The sequence below is a fragment of the Moschus berezovskii genome, chromosome 19, assembly GCF_049115385.1.
Source record: "Moschus berezovskii isolate FMDL1 chromosome 19, NW_MosBer_1.0, whole genome shotgun sequence".
NCBI lineage: Eukaryota > Metazoa > Chordata > Mammalia > Artiodactyla > Moschidae > Moschus > Moschus berezovskii.
In genome coordinates, this window is record NC_142478.1 from 5,439,106 (window position 1) to 5,455,578 (window position 16,473).

Below are 16,473 nucleotides of genomic sequence, written 5' to 3' on the forward strand. Positions count from 1 at the left end.
GGGGCGGGGCGGGCGGCGCGGGGGCGGGCCCGGGCGAGGCTGCCGGGGCGCCAGCGAGCGGGCGGCGAGCGCGGCGAGCAGCCGAGAGGAGCGCGAGCAGCAGCATGGCGGGGCCCCGACGCCCGCAGCCCGGCTGCCACCGCCGCACCGCCGCGGCCGTGAACCTCCTGCTGGGCGTCTTCCACGTTCTGCTGCCCTGCGGCCGCCCGGGCGGGGCTCAGGGACAAGGTCAGCCTGGCGCCGCTCCGCGGGCTCCCCTCTCCACCCCGCCCCCGCTTTCTTTTGGGGGAGCCGCTGAGATCTGTAAGAGGGCGAGGGGAGGAACGGGAAAGGGGGAAGGAGAGCGGCGGCAGTTCCGGGCTGGTGCCCTCCGCTCCCCGCGGCGTCCGCTCCCGCGCCCCCGGCCGCCCGAGAGCCGGGCAGTCGCGGGTCCCGGGGACCGCGGCGCGGACCGCTAGCCGCGCGCGCCCCGGAGCCTTTGTGCGCGGGCCCCGGGCGCCCCGGGCGCAGCCCCCGCTTTGTGTGGCGCGCGCTGGGGCCCCGCCGCGGCCCGGCTTCCTGCAGCTTTGTTCCCCGAGCCCGGCCGCCAGGGCCGCGTCCCGCACTCGCCCGCCGCGGCTGCTGCGGGATGCGGAGCGCGGGGTCCCGCGGGGTGGCCGGCCTGCCTTCGCCCAGCGCGGGAGCCCGCGAGCCCGCACGCCGTCGCCGCGCTGTCCGAGGGGCTGCCGGCCCGCACCCGGTGCTTTGTGTTCTGATCCGCGGCTGGCTCCTCGGGTGGCCTCCGCTTCTGGAAGGGAAGGGAGGCTTGTTTTGGTGGGGCGGGTGCACGGAGGAGACGGTGGGGGAACAGGAAGCGTTTCTTTTCCGTGCATTAAAACCTCGGTGTGTTTTCTGGTGTTGGTGCAGCGATCGAGCCCGTGCCGAACGTGGTGGAGCTGTGGCAGGCGGAGGAAGGGGAACTCCTGCTGCCCACTCAGGTGAGGACGGCCGAGGTGACGGGGCGGCTGCGGGGCAGCGGGGCGGGGGCGGGGGAGGCTCCGAGGCCGCGGCCCCCCGGCGGCGCCGGCGCTGGGGCCACTTTGCAAGTCAAATAAACGGTCGGCCGAGCCTGAACACCTGGCCACGGTGGCCTGCGCGGCCTCCTCCCGCGCCATGTGACAGGGCGTGAGTCACGCCGGCCCCAAGTTCAGGAGGTGGGAGCCGAGGCCACCTCAGCAGGGCCGCGGCGCCGGTGCCCAGGGACAGGGCGGGCCCCTCGGCCGGCTGCGGTCCAGGGTGGGCGAGGGGCCCGTGCCCTGATCTCTCCGTGAGCCGTGCTGTGTGCCTGAGGACCACCGGAAGATGCAGTGTTGATTGCAGAAATGTTAGAGAGTGGTCCGTGCCATTGGCCTTAAATAGCTTTGTTTGGATGAAGATGGGACTTTAAAAAATTGTGATCTTGGATCTCTTCCAAGTGCCTTTAATTTGTGTTAAAATACAGCCTCTTGTTAAGAACTAGAATGTAAGGCCCCCACCCCATGCGATATAATGATGGCACGTGGAAAAATCGTTGGTAAAGATTGGTTGGACATTTGGCATCATCCAGGGTTTACCACTGCCACAGAGTACGGCAAAGCCTTTGTGTTCAAGGTTTTTTAACTTTAAGAGAAGTTTTCATTGACTGCAGATGTACACATTTAAATATAATATTGTTGACTGTCTTTGAGCAGCGACAGTACGCATGCACAGCATGGGAGATGCATGTTTTGGGTAGGTGGGGGAGTGGTTTGAATCCTCAGGGAATAGTCAGTTTGTGTGCGGTAGTTTTGAGGATGTTCATTGCTTCCTCCATTGGTGGTAGCACTTAATTCTATGTTGTCTCTTGTGGCTGTTGAGAAAACAGGATGTGTAGCTGGAAATTGACTGGTGACGTTGTGCAGTTTTACATTTCGGAGTGCTGCTAGATATTTGGAATATTCGTTTTAATACAGGGCTAATGAATAACAGCTTCAACAGCTTTTTTAGAGGAAAAATTTCCTGACCCTTCGCTGTAGGCCAGGGTGCTGCATAAGACCAGTCCTTGGAGAAAAAGTCCTGTCAGGATAGGGATCAACAGTTTGTCCTTCTCTGAAAAGTTTCTTCCTAAATGGATCCCCCCCCCCCCATTGTAAATGGCAAATGTGTAGTGTTAAAAAATGCAATAAGATAAAAAGAACAAAATAGAAATCATTCAGTTCCTGATGAGAGAAACATACTTAACATTTGACACATTTACTTTTAACAAATAAAGTATGGTCATATTTGTGTATATCAGAGATTTCAGCAGAGGTGTTAGTAACGCTTGGGGCTGGCGTGCTGTCGCGCAGTTAGAGCATCTGCCCCTATCCACTAGATGCCAGTGGCTCTTCTCTCTCCCCCTTATCCCTCCCCCCTCCTCCCCGATTTGTGACAGCTAAAAATGTCTCCAGACATTGCCAAATGTCTCTCGGGAGCAGAACTGCCTGGGTTGAGAAGCACTGGTGTATAGCTATACATATTTGCATTTTTACTCAATTGTACCCTCTACCTCTTAACTGGTTAGTGTTGAAAGCCAACCCAGACTGAAAGGAAAGTAAATTACAGACTTTCATTTGTTGTAGCAGTAGTTGAAGCAGTCACTGTCCTCAGAGGTGGAAATGTCAGTCTCTGATATGATGAATGATTTTATTTATAGGCTCAAAAGTGATTTTAATAGTGTTAGAATTTTAGAAGCTATCTGTCTGGAATGTTCACTGTAGAAGCGTTTATACCTAAGCTGTTTTAATCAAAGCTGTAATGAAAGTGAAACTGATGTTCAAAATCATTTTCTAAATATTTCATCTCCATGTGTATGTGTATTTTTTGAAATTGTTTTACTGTGCATATACCTGGGTAGGGGTCTGTTTATCTAAGCTGCATATCTATCTGAATGGCGTGTGTGTGTGTGTGTGTGTGTGTGTGTGTGTAAACTGCAGAGAATTCTGAAGAGAGTTATTTTTAGGGAATTCTTTTCAAAGTAGTTTGAATTTTTTCAGAAAAAGTTCCCTCATAGGTGTTATTTAAATTTGAAGGTTTTCTGCCTAATGAATTTGTAAGTTGGGTTGCTTTCAGGAAGACCTAAAGATGGCTTCGGAAGCTAAGATTTGTCAGTGATTGGTAAAATAGAAGTGTCTGAAGATGTGGTGTTAAAAAATTGAATACTAACACTGGCTGACACTTGTTATTTTTACAGTTATCTCTTTTGGAAATGTTTTTTGTCGATTGGGCCTTTTTTCTTTTTCTAACGGCTCTCTTAATGGACCAAGAACTTGAGTAAGGCATCATTAGTAAAAACAGATACAGCTGAGTTGTTGTAAACTGCCAGACTTCCAGGATTGACTCAGGGCTCCATTCTTCTCCACCTCTCTGTCCTCTGTTTCTTCATCTGCAGAACGGGGTTAACAGTGGTGCTGATATCAGGATTTTGTGCCGATTAAGTGCCTTGAACTTAGTGAGTGCTTAATACAGGTTTCCCATTATTGTGGCAGTATTCTCATCTGACCCCTATATTTGCTCACTGGAGAGTGTGGAACAGCTTTCCTGCTTTGAAGGGGCTGAGCCAGTGCAGATGACTGAGCAGTAGTATGCGCCCAGCAATTGCATAGTGGCTCAAACTATTGCAAGAGTCTACCTGCAATGCAGGAGACCTGGGTTCGATCCCTGGGTCGGGAAGATCCCCTGGAGAAGGGACTGGCAATCCACTCCAGTATTCTTGCCTGGAGAATCCCATGGACAGAGGAACCTGGCAGGTTACAGTCTATGGGATTGAAGAGTCAGACACAACTGAGCAACTCACACTTATTATGTGCCCAGCAATTGCATAGATAAGTTATATTATTCATATCTTTTTGTTACTCTTGTTTTGTAAAATATTTTGGTCTAAGGACATTAAAACTTGATCTGTGTTGATACCAAGAAGGGAGAAGAAAACACGTTGTTTTACGGTTAGATTGACAGAATTTTCCCTCTCCTCTGACTGTGCTTCATCCAGGCTTTCACTGTGCCAACTCCCAAGCAAATGCTTTTGTCAGATATTTTATTGTCGAGAAGTAGTTGCATGTGTGCAAGGCACTGCTTTGTGCCCCTTCTTACCCTTCCTCCAAGATGAGAAGCTTCCGGGATTCCCTGTGAACCGTTTGACCTACTCTGGGCCTGAGGCCTTTTGTGATCTGACCTTGTCCATGGCCTCGCTCGGTCCTCGGGGACACTGGTCTGCCCCTTGGCTAGCCAGGTACAGCACGGTTCTGTTGAATGAAAGCACAAGTTCTGTTGCCTTGCCGTTTATCAGGACCGGTCCTTCCTGACCCCTACCTTGGCACTGGCACTATCTGTGTTTCTCTTCCTCTTTGAGCTCTTTGAGTGTATGCGTTTGTTTTCTCTGTCTTGTGTGTGCCCTGTTGCCCTAATTGGGTTCCCCTTAAGAGAGTTTGGGCATCTATGCTTGGTGGCCCCATGTGGCAACGATGTTGTGTCTACAGTAGGCATTCAGGGGTTCTTCCTGCTGAGAGAGGAGCAGTGGTCAGTGTCTTGTCTAGTTCCCTGTTTAGGAGGTTAGTCTCTCAAAGATGGCCGATGGACTCTCTTAGGCATTGAGTTCTTCTTATTAATAATCACATTTCTATATTAGTTCTAGGAGCAAGAAGGGTAATCTAGAATTTATTAATTTAGTCTCTTCAGCCTTTGCTCGGGGGAGAAGCCTCACTCCTAAGGGTCTGAGCCATGTACATGTCTGCTGAGGAGGAGCAGCTGTTACCTGGTCCAGAGCGTGTTGTTCTGGGATGGCATGGGATGGGATGGGGAGGCCACGCTCTTCTGGCCTGGTTGGTCCATCTAGCAAACAGCTGACCTAGGCCTGCTTCATGTAGTACAGTGTTGAGTAAGAAACGTTTCTGCCTTTAAAAATCCCACAGCTTGTTTATTTTACCCTCTTGAGCCTGAGCGTGTAGATAACGGAAACCGGTGGAAGGTGAAACAAGAAATGGCACAGTGAGTATCTCAGGTACTAAGGAAATAGCCTCTTGCTCCAGGCCAGGAAGCGCCGCTTCGTATTTGGAAAGCTTTTTGTCATAGAGGTTTATTTTTGGTTGCATCAGATTCCACTGTTAATGTCAAAAGATACTAACTAACATGGGATGAATACTGCTGGCATTGTTTAAAAACCCTCCAGTGTTCAGTCGCTCAGTCGTGTCCGACTCTTTGTGACCCCATGAACCGCAGTACGCCAGGCCTCCCTGTCCATCACCAACTCCCAGAGTCCACCCAAACCCATGTCCATCGAGTTGGTGATGCCATCCAGCCATCTCATTCTCTGTCGTCCCCTTCTCTTCCCTCCTTCACTCTTTCCCTGCATCAGGGTCTTTTCTAATGTGTCAGTTCTTTGCATCAAGTGGCCAAAGTACTGGAGTTTCAGCTTCAGCATCAGTCCTTCCAATGAACACTCAGGACTTCCTTTAGGATGGACAGCTTGGATCTTCTTGCAGACCAACGGACTCTCAAGAGTCTTCTCCAACACCACAGTTCAAAAACATCAGTTCTTTGGTGCTAGGCTTTCTTTATGGTCCAACTCTCATATTCCATACATGACTACTGGAAAAACCATAGCTTTGACTAGACAGATCTTTGTCGGCAAAGTAATCTCTCTGCTTTTTAATATACTGTCTAGGTTTGTCATAGCTTTTCTTCAAACGGGCAAGCGTCTTTTAATTTTATGGCTGCTCTCACCATCTACAGTGATTTTGGAGTCCAAGAAGTAGTCTTTCATTGTTTCCCCATCTGTTTGCCATGATGGAGCCGGATGCCATGATCTTAGTTTTTTGAATGTTGAGTTTTAAGCCAGCTTTTTCACTCTCCTCTTTCACTTTCATCAAGAGGCTCTTTGGTTCTTCTTCACTTTGTGCCATAAGGGTGGTGTCATCTGCATATCTGAGGTTATTGATATTTTTCCCAGCCATCTTGGTTCTAGTTTGTGCTTCATCCAGCCCGGCATTTCACATGATGTACTCTGCATATAAGTTAAATAAGCAGGGACAGTATACAGCCTTGATGTATTCCTTTCCCAATTTGGAACCAGTCCATTGTTCCATGTCCTGTTCTAACTGTTGTTTCTTGACCTGCATACAGATTTCTCAGGTGGCAGGTCAGGTGGTCTGGTATTCCCATCTCTTAAGAATTTTCCACAGTTTGTTTTGATTCACACAGTCAAAGGCTTTTGTGTAGTCAATAAAGGAGAAATAGGTGTTTTTTTGGAACTCTCTTGCTTTTTCTGTGATCCAGTGGATGTTGGCAATTTGATCTCTGATTCCTCTGCCTTTTCTAAATCCAGATTTAACAACTCGAAGTTCATAGTTCATGTACTGTTGAAGCCTGGCTTGGAGAATTTTGAGCATTACTTTACTAGCATGTGAGATGAGTGCCATTGTGCGGTAGTTTGAGCATTCTTTGGCATTGCCTTTCTTTGGGATTGAAGTGAAAAATGACCTTTTCCATTCCTGTGGCCACTGCTGAGTTTTCCAAAGTTGCTGGCATATTGAGTGCAGCACTTTCACAGCATCGTCTTTCAGGATTTGAAATAGCTTAACTGGGATTCCATCACCTCCACTAGCTTTGTTCGTAGTGATGCCTAAGGCCCACTTGACTTCACATTCCAAGATGTCTGGCTCTAGGTGAGTGATCACACCATCGTGATTATCCGGATTGTGAAGATCTTTTTTGGACAGTTCTTCTGTGCATTCTTGCCACGTCTTCTTAATATCTTCTGCTTTTCTTAGGTCCATACCATTTCTGTCTTTTATTGTGCCCATCTTTACATGAAATGTTCCCTTGGTGGCTCTGTAATTTTCTTGAAGAGTTCTCTAGTCTTTCCCATTCTATAACACCCTCGAATGTTAACTCATGCTAAGACTCCAGAAGCTATGAAGTGTTGAGAGCCAATTTCAGATGAGGAAATTGAGACCACACAGCGGGTAAGTAACTTGTCCAAGGTGATAAGCACACAGCAGTCGTGGAATTTGAACCCTGGAGATGTTCAGCGTGAGATTGGGCTTTTGTCCCCCTTGCTCTTGTATGAGTTTTAGCACAGTATGTCCAGGAAAATACTGTGGTGGTGATAAAGTGCCCTTTTCTGAGAGAAATAATTGGATGTTCAGTTTCAAATCTAAAAAATTTGCTTAATTGAGCTTTAAAAAATAGTTATATTTACTGCTATTAACATTTTTTAATTGGAAAAAATTTTTATTGAGGTATAATTGACATAAAATGTTCCATGAGTTTTAGGTTTACACCATAATGATTCTGTATTTGGAGATACTGAAAAATGATCACCACAGTCAGTCGAGTTAATTTTTATTTATTTTTTAGTTTTTGACCATGCCATATGGATCTTATTTCACCAGCCAGGGATTGAACCCGCTCCCCCTGTATATGAAGCCTGGAGTCCTAACCACTGGACCACCAGGGAAGTCCCAATAAGGCTAGTTAAGATCTATTAAGGCAATGGCAAGCCACTCCAGTACTCTTGCCTAGAAAATCCCATGGACGGAGGAGCCTGGTCGGCTGCAGTCCGTGGGGTCGCTACGAGTCAGACATGACTGAGCAACTTCACTTTCCCTTTTCACTTTCACACATTGGAGAAGGAAATGGCAACCCACTCCAGTGTTCTTGCCTGGAGAATCCCAGGGACGGGGGAGCCTGATGGGCTGCCGTCTATGGGGTCACACTGAGTCGGACACGACTGAAGTGACTTAGCAACAACCATACCTAGTAACAAACATTTTTTTTGTGTGTGATGAGAATTTTTAAGATTTACTCTCAGCAAATTTCAAATATGCTGTACAGTATTATTTGCTGTGGTCACCAGGCTCTACATTATATCCCTGAGAGAAATTACTCATTTTATAAGTGAAGTCTGTACCTTTTGACAGCCTTCATTCATTTTGCCCAACCCCCATCCCCCTGCCCCTGGGAACCACCAATCTATTCCCTGTATCTGTGCACTTGGTATTCTGTTTTTTGTTTTGTTTTGTTTTGTTAAAGATTCCACAAATAAGTGAGATCATATGGAATTTGGTCTTTCTTTGACTTATTTCACCTTGCATAATGCCCTCAAAGTCTGTTCATGTTGTTACAAATGGCAAGATTTCATTTTTTTTATGTGGCTGAGTAATAGTCCAGTGTGCATACATACCACATGTTCTTTATCCATCCATCTATCAGTGGACACTTAGATCACAACTTAGGTCGCGTATTTATGTTGGCTACTGTAAATGATGCTGCAGTGAACTTAGATTTTTATATATATCTTTTCAGGTTAGTGTTTTAGTTTCTTTGGATGAATACTCACACATGGAATTGCTGGATCGTGTGGTAGCTCTGTGTTTCATTTTTGAGGAGCCTCCGTACTGTTTTCCATGGTGGCCGCACCACTTTAAATCCCACCAACAGTGCCTGAGGGTTCCCTTTCCACCACATCTTCTCCAACCTTTCTGATCTTTTGTCTGTTTGATAATAGCCTTCTGACAGGTGTGGAGCAATACTCATTAGTATTTAGGAAACAGACTGTGCTTAGCCCTGCAGACATTTATGGCACACATGCCGTGGGCTGAGCACTGTTTGAGGTCCTGGGGCTGTCACGCGGAGCAAGGAAAGAAAACCATTGGCCGCACTGAGCTGCCCGTTTAATGCAGGTGTATGGATGGTAAAGGAGAAATAGAAACAGTTGTAAATTATGTAGTCTGTTGGAAGGGCATCAGTGATAATACGGTGGCAGACTCGGGGAGGGTGTGGACAACAGGAATTAGAGTTTTAATTAAAGCGGCCAAGGTAGGCATATGACTCTGCGGTCCCGCTCCTGGGTGACTATCAAGAGAAAAACATGATCTGAAAGGGTCCGTGCTCTCCAGTGTTCCCTGCGGCAGTGTTTACAGCCGCCAGTACATGGGCGCAGCCTCAGTGTCCATCAGCCGAGGGATGAATTGGGAAGATGTGCTACGTGTGTGCAGCGTGCTGTTACTCAGCGTTAAAAAGAATGGAGCAATGCCATGTGCAGCAACAGGGATGGACTTAGAAATTGTCATTGAGTGAAGTTAGAGAAGAAATACCGTATGATACCTTTTATCTGTGGAATCTAAAATGATAAAATTAACTTATTTACACAACAGGGATTTACAGACTTAGAGAATGAACTTATGCTTGCCAGGGGGAAGGATGAGGGGAAGGGATAGTTAGGGAGCTTGGGATGGACATGTCAGTTTAGTTCAGTTGCTCAGTCATGCTCTTTGCGACCCCATGGACTGCAGCATGCCAGGCCTCCCTGTCCATCACCAACTTCCGGAGCTTACTCAAACCCATGTCAGTGATGCCATCCAGCCATCTCATCCTCTGTCATCCCTTTCTCCTCCCACCTTCAATCTTTCCCAGCATCAGGGTCTTTTCTAGTGAGTCAGTTCTTCCCATCAGGTGGCCAAAATACTGGTTTCATCTTCAGCATCAGTCCTTCCAATGAACACCCAGGACTGATTTCCTTTAGGATGAACTGGTTGGATCTCATTGCAGTCCAAGGGACTCTCAAGAATCTTTTCCAACACCACAGTTCAAAAGCATCAATTCTTTGGCACTCAGCTTTCTTTATAGTCCAACTCTCATATCCATAAATGACTACTGGAAAAACCATAACTTTGACTAGAGGGACCTTTGTTGGCAAAGTGATGTCTCTGCTCTTTAATATGCTGTCTAGGTTGATCATAGCTTTTCTTCCAAGGAGTAAGAATCCTTTAATTTCATGGCTGCTGTCACCATCTGCAGTGATTTTGGAGCCCCCCAAAATAAAGTCTGTCATTGTTTCCCCATCTGCTTGCCATGCAGCGATGGGACTGGTTGCCATGATCTTAATTTTCTGAATGTTGGGTTTTAAGCCAACTTTTTCACTCTCCTCTTTTTACTTTCAGAAATCAAGATGCTCTTTAGTACTTCACTTTCTGCCATAAGGGTGGTATCATCTGCATGTCTGAAGTTACTGACATTTCTCCTGGCAATCTTGATTCCAGCTTATGCTTCATCCAGTCCGGCATTTTGCGTGATGTACTCTGCATATAAGTTAAATAAGCAGGATGACAATATACAGCCTTGACGTACTGCTTTTCCTATTTGGAACCAGTCTGTTGTTCCATGTCCAGTTTTAACTGTTGCTTCCTGACCTGTATACAGGTTTCACAAGAGGCAGGTCAGGTGGTCTGGTATTCCCATCTCTTTCAGAATGTTCCACAGTTTCTTGTGATCCACACAGTCAAAGGCTTTGGCATAGTCAATGAAGCAGAAATAGGTGTTTTTCTGGAACTCCCTTGCTTTTTCCATGATCCAGCGGATATTGGCAATTTGATCTCTGGTGCCTTGCCTTTTCTAAAACCTGCTTGAACATCCGGAAGTTCACGGTTCACGTATTGCTGAAGCCTGGCTTGGAGAATTTTGAGCATGACTTCACTAGCGTGTGAGATGAGTGCAATTGCGTGGTAGTTTGAGCATTCTTTGGCATTGCCTTTCTTTGGGATTGGAATGAAGACTGACCTTTTCCAGTCCTGTGGCCACTGCTGAGTTTTCCAAATTCACTGACATATTGAGTGCAGCACTTTCACAGCATCATCTTTCAGGATTTGAAATAGCTCAACTGGAATTCCATCACCTCTACTAGCTTTGTTCGTAGTGATGCTTTGTTTGTAGTGATGCTTTGTAAGGCCCACTTGACTTCACATTCCAAAATGTCTGGCTCTAAGTCAGTGATCACACCATCGTAATTATCTTGGTCGGGAAGATCTTTTTTGTACCGTTCTTCTGTGTATTCTTGCCACCTCTTCTTATTATCTTCTGTTTTTGTTAGGTCCATACCATTTCTGTCCTTTATCGAGCCCATCTTTGCATGAAATGTTCCCTTGGTATCTCTGATTTTCTTGAAGAGATCTCTTGTCTTTACTATTCTGTTGTTTTTCTCTATTTCTTTGCATTGATCGCTGAGGAAGGCTTTCTTATCTCTCCTTGCTATTCTTTGGAACTCTGCATTCAGATGCTTATATCTTTCCTTTTCTCCTTTGCTTTTTGCTTCTCTTCTTTTCACAGCTATTTGTAAGGCCTCCTCAGACAGCCATTTTTGCTTTTTTGCACTTCTTTTCCATGGGGATGGTCTTGATCCCTGTCTCCTGTACAGTGTCACAAACCTCTGTTTGTAGTTCATCAGGCACTCTATCTATCAGATCTAGTCCCTTAAATCTATTTCTCACTTGCACTGTATAATCATAAGGGATTTGATTTAGGTTATACCTGAATGGTCTAGTGGTTTTCCCTACTTTCTTCAATTTAAGTCTGAATTTGGCAATAAGGAGTTCATGATCTTAGCCACAGTCTCAGAGGGGAAATAAAAAGAGATGGGAATACCAGACCACCTGACTTGCCTCTTGAGAAACCTGTATGCAGGTCAGGAAGCAACAGTTAGAACTGTACATGGAACAACAGACTGGTTCCAAATAGGAAAAGCAGTACGTTAAGGTTGTATATTGTCACCCTGCTTATTTAACTTTAATTCAGAGTACAGCATGAGGAACGCTGGGCTGGAAGAAGCACAGGCTGGAATCAAGATTGCCGGGAGAAATATCAGTAACCTCAGATATGCAGATGACACCACCCTTATGGCAGAAAGTGAAGAGGAACTCAAAAGCCTCTTGATGAACGTGAAAGAGGAGAGTAGAAAAAGTTGGCTTGAAGCTCAACATTCAGAAAACTAAGATCATGGCATATGGTCCCATCACTTCTTGGGAAATAGATGGGGAAACAGTGGAAACTGTGTCAGATTTTATTTTTTTGGGCTCCAAAATCACTGCAGATGCTGATTGCAGCCATGAAATTAAAAGACGCTTACTCCTTGGAAGGAAAGCTATGACCAACCTAGATAGCATATTAAAAAGCAGAGACATTACTTTGCCAACAAAGGTCTGTCTAGTCAAGGCTATGGTTTTTCCAGTGGTCATGTATGGATGTGAGAGTTGGACTGTGAAGAAAGCTGATAGCCGAAGAATTGATGTTTTTGAACTCTGGTGTTGGAGAAGACTCTTGAGAGTCCCTTGGACTGCAAGGAGATCCACGCAGTCCATTCTAAAGGAAATCAGTCCTGGGTGTTCATTGGAGGGACTGATGCTAAAGCTGAAGCTGCAATACTTTGGCCACCTCATGTGAAGAGTTGACTCTCTGGAAAAGACTCTGATGCTAGGAGGGATTGGGGGCGGGAGGAGAAGGGGACGACAGAGAATGAGATGGCTGGATGGCATCACCGACTCGATGGACTTGAGTTTGAGTGAACTCCGGGAGTTGGTGATGGACAGGGAGGCCTGGTGTGCTGTGATTCATGGGGTCACAAAGAGTCGGACACGACTGAGCAACTGAACTGAACTGTTCCTTGTCCATTTCTAACTGTTGCTACTTGATCTGCATACAGCTTTCTCAGGAGGTAGGTCAGGTGGTCTGGTATTCCCATCTCTTGAAGAATTTTCCATATCTGTTATGATCCACAGTCAAAGGCTTTGGTCTAGTCAGTAAAGCTGGAGACTAACAAAAAGCAAGAACTGTCTTGCTTTTTCTGTGATCCAGTGGATGTTGGCAATTTGATCTCTGTTTCCTCTGCGTTTTCTAAATCCAGCTTGAACATCTGGAAGTTCACAGTTGACGTCTTGTTGAAGCCTGGCTTGGAGAATTTTGAGCATTACTTTGCTAGTGTGTGAGATTAGTGCAATTGTGCGGTAGTTTGAGCATTCTTTGGTGTTGCCTTTCTTTGGGATTGAAGTGAAATCTGACCTTTTCCAGTCCTGTGGCCACTGCTGAGTTTTCCAAATTTGCTGGCATATTGAGTGCAGCACTTTCACGGCATCATCTTTTAGGAATTCCATCACCTCCAGTAACTTTGTTTGTAGTGATGTAGTGAAGGCCCACTTGGCTTCATACTCTGGTGTGTCTGGCTCTAGGTGAGTGGCCACGCCATCGTGATGATCTGGATCATACGACCTCTTCTGTATAGTTCTGTGTATTCTTGTCACCTCTTAATCCCTTCTGTTCTTTCTGTCCTTTACTGTGCCCATCTGTGCGTGAAATGTTCCGTTGGTATCTCTAATTCTCGTGAGGTCTCTGGTCTTTCCTGTTCCGTTGTTTTCCTCTGTTTCTTTGCACTTGTCCACTTAGAACCCTGCGTTAACACACAGTCACAGGGCGGCATGTTTTATGCTTGTGTTTTGAATGGGAGCCAGAGCTTGCTGAAGTGTGGCTGTAGAGATTGGGGTGAGTGTGTCAAAGTCAAGTGTCGGTTGCTCAGCTTGGAGCCAGGTTCTTGAGCAGAGTTTAATGTGGTGACCTTGACTGCTGGGTCTGTAAGTAATGACTGATGTTGAGGAAGATGGGCCTCATAGTGACTGACACACAGGATGGGTTGAATGCAGCAGTCTTTTGTTAAAATTTTTATTATTATTTTTTTATTGGAGTATAGTTGCTTTACACTACTGTGTTAGTTCCTGCTGTACAATGAAATGAATCAGCTGTGTGTGTGTGTGTTCATACTCGGTTGCTCAGGCATGTCTGGCTCTCTGCAACCCCATGGACTGTAGCCCACCAGACTCCTCTGGAGCCAGTTGCCATTTCCTATTCCCGGGGATCTTCTTGATCCAGGGATTGAACCCGTGTGTCCAGTGGTGAAGAATCGGCTATGTGTGTTCATGCATCCCTTCCCTCTTGAGCCTCCCAGCCTCCCACTCTCAGGTCATCTCAGAGCAGCAGGCTGAGCTTGCTGTGTATACAGCGGCTTCCCACTAGCTATCGGATTTACACATGGCAGTGTATACATCTGTCAGCCCTGATCTCCGGATTCCTGCCCCTCCTCTCCCCCCGCCCCACGTGGCCACATGGCCGTTTTCTGTGTCTGCAGCTCTGTCCCTGCTGTGCTGATTGGTTCGTCTACACAGTTGTTTTAGATCCCACGTACGTGTGTTAACACAGACATCCTTTCTCCTTCTCTGTGATTTTGTATGCAGACTCAGTGGCAACCCTTAAATTTTTTTCTTGAGGTATAACTAATGCCAGTATTAGATAAATTGAAGTGATTCTTCTGCCCGCATCCTGTCCCTCTCCACTGCCGACTCCTAGTTTCTTCTCTACATGAGTGCCTTTTCTTTTTCTATTCCCGAGTTGTAATTTTTTTAGATTCCACATGCAGGTGATATCATACAATATTTGTCTTTCTCTGTCTGATTTTCATTTTTCATGGCTTATTAGTATTCCATTTCTGTGTGTGTGTGTGTGTGTCAGTGTGTGTCACATCTTTCTCCGTTCATCTCTTGATGGGCGTTTGGGCTGTGTCTGTATCTTCGCTCTTGGGAATAGAGGTGCTGTGCACACGGGTGCATGTATCTTTTTTGAATCAGTGGTTTTGTTTTTCTCAGATATATACTCAAGAGTGGAACTGGTGGGTATATGGTAGTTCTGTTTTTAGTTTTTTGAGAAACCTCTGTAATATTCTCTGTAATGCCACATTCCAACCAGCAGTAGAGGAGGGTTTCCTTTTCTCCCTGTCCCGGAAAGGCAGCAGCCTTCCATAGCCTGGAAAGCCTGTTGCAGTGGTCATGTAGGCCTGGGCGCTGATGGCTTGGGCTCATTTGCAGGCAGAAGGGGTGGAGAAGGACAGGTCTGCTGAGGGGACAGATCTACTGCTTGGGGGTGACAGGAGGGACCAGTATAAGATGACCCTCAGGTTTGCCCAGGGGTCAGGGGTGTGATGGCCTCCTGGACATGAGTGGGCCCCTGGCAGGGCCCCCTGACGTTGCGAGTCTGGTGTGAGGGAGAGGGAGAGTCTGTTTCCGGGGAGAGGGTGTGTAGACCCTGGAGCTGTTTGGCGGCCGGGCTCAGCTAAGTTAACTGGTCCTGCCTGTCCTGTGGGGTCGGACCTAGCTTGTTTGAGCCTCAGCTTTCGTAGGAAGGTGGGCATTGATCTAAGTGTGCCTGAGTGAGAGGTTGGGGCTACAGACAGGGATTTGGGCCCCGTGGCTCCAGGAGCAGGTTAACAGTCAGCGGGCATTAGCGCACGGAGGTCTGGGCTCAGGAGGACAGACGCCAGGGATAGGGCGGCCGGGAGAGCGGGGAGCTGGGGGGCTGTGGAGGAGGAGGAGGAGGGCTGGGTAGGAAGCCTCCTGCGGTGCGGCCTGGGGCGGGGACAGAAGCCAAGGGCACGGGTGCCTGTGCGTGCCTACGAGCGTTTAGCTGGTCCGCCCTTTTGCTTCTGGTGCAAGTGCCTTCTCTTTTCACCCTCCTGGTGTGTGTCTCCTGGTCACGACGCGGCATGGTCGGTCGTGGAGATTTTGGGAGTGGATCGGAGTGCAGTATGTATGCCATTTATAGCATGGTCAGCTTTTTTATGTTGAAGTCAACATATATCGGGTGTTCATATAGGGGATTCTGAGCTATTCAGTACAGTTTTTGTATTTGGGGATTTTAATTATCATTAAACTTTGTCTTGTGTGATTAAACTCGAACATCAGAAAAAGGCTCTTGGAGAGAAGAGTGGTGTCCTGCCAGCTTTGAGACCGTGTTTTGGTGGCAGTTTTAAAGAAGTAGAAAATCTACTTGTAGTGCACATCTGAGGGGTCCCTTGGCAGGGTCTGGCTGTCAGTGGCGCCACTTTAGTGTCATTCTGTTTTTCAGTATTTATTGAGTGTGTGCTGTGTGGCAGGCACTGTTTTAGACGAGTTCATCACCCTTGTGGGATTTGAAGACGTTTCTATTTTTGTTTTTGGGAGATGTTGTGTTTCTCTGAAACATCTGTTAAAGCATATTCTTTCTCAATAGGGTGATTCTGAAGACGATACAGAGGAGCAGTCTCAAGAACAGAGGTAAGGAAAGCATGGGAGCAGATCCGGGCTGAGTCTCCCTGCCCATCTGGATGCCGTCTAACGTCTTGGAACATGTGTTTATGTGTTTAGTGTTACCTATGATAAACCTTTCTTTTTGGCATTTGGGGCATCTGGACTCTAATAACACGGTTTTGTTTTGAAATGAAGTTGCACGGAGAGCTCTGGAGAGTCCCCCGTCCCAGCCGCACTCTCCTGCGAGGTCCGTGCACCCCCGTGCTGTCCCCGCTCTGTTCTGTCTGCACACGCCTGTTGGTCATCACGGTGCTGGGAGCCGAGCATAGCACTTTGAGTAAGACCTGCTTGTGTGCAGCAGGGAGGTCAGACAGTACTGTAAATGAACAAAACACTTATGTTTCTAATAAGAACTGTCAGTAACTCAGTTGCTGCGGCAGAGACGAGTGAGGTGGGGCACGTGGACAGGCGGTGGGAGCTGGCGCGGCAGCTGCAGTGTGGGGTGCGTGGGAGCAGCCCCGTGGTGGGCGGGGGAGGGGAGGGTGCCGGCGGAGCGCAGGGG

At 47.2% G+C, this 16,473-nt stretch overlaps 1 protein-coding gene across 5 annotated transcripts in view; it reads left to right on the forward strand.

Moving 5' to 3' along the window:
* Window positions 1-32: 32 nt before the first annotated feature.
* Window positions 33-16,473, forward strand: part of TMEM131L (transmembrane 131 like) — a 172,869-nt gene continuing 156,428 nt past the window's right edge. For 4 of the 5 annotated variants that reach the window (XM_055405425.2, XM_055405427.2, XM_055405426.2 and 1 more), the window contains exons 1-3: window positions 34-228; window positions 907-977; window positions 15,895-15,938. In XM_055405425.2, coding sequence (XP_055261400.1) covers window positions 105-228; window positions 907-977; window positions 15,895-15,938 — 239 coding nt within the window. In that variant the 5' untranslated portion in view covers window positions 34-104. Of the gene's footprint in view, window positions 229-906; window positions 978-15,894; window positions 15,939-16,473 lie in introns of all 5 variants that reach the window. The other variant, XM_088827917.1, reaches the window with a different exon arrangement.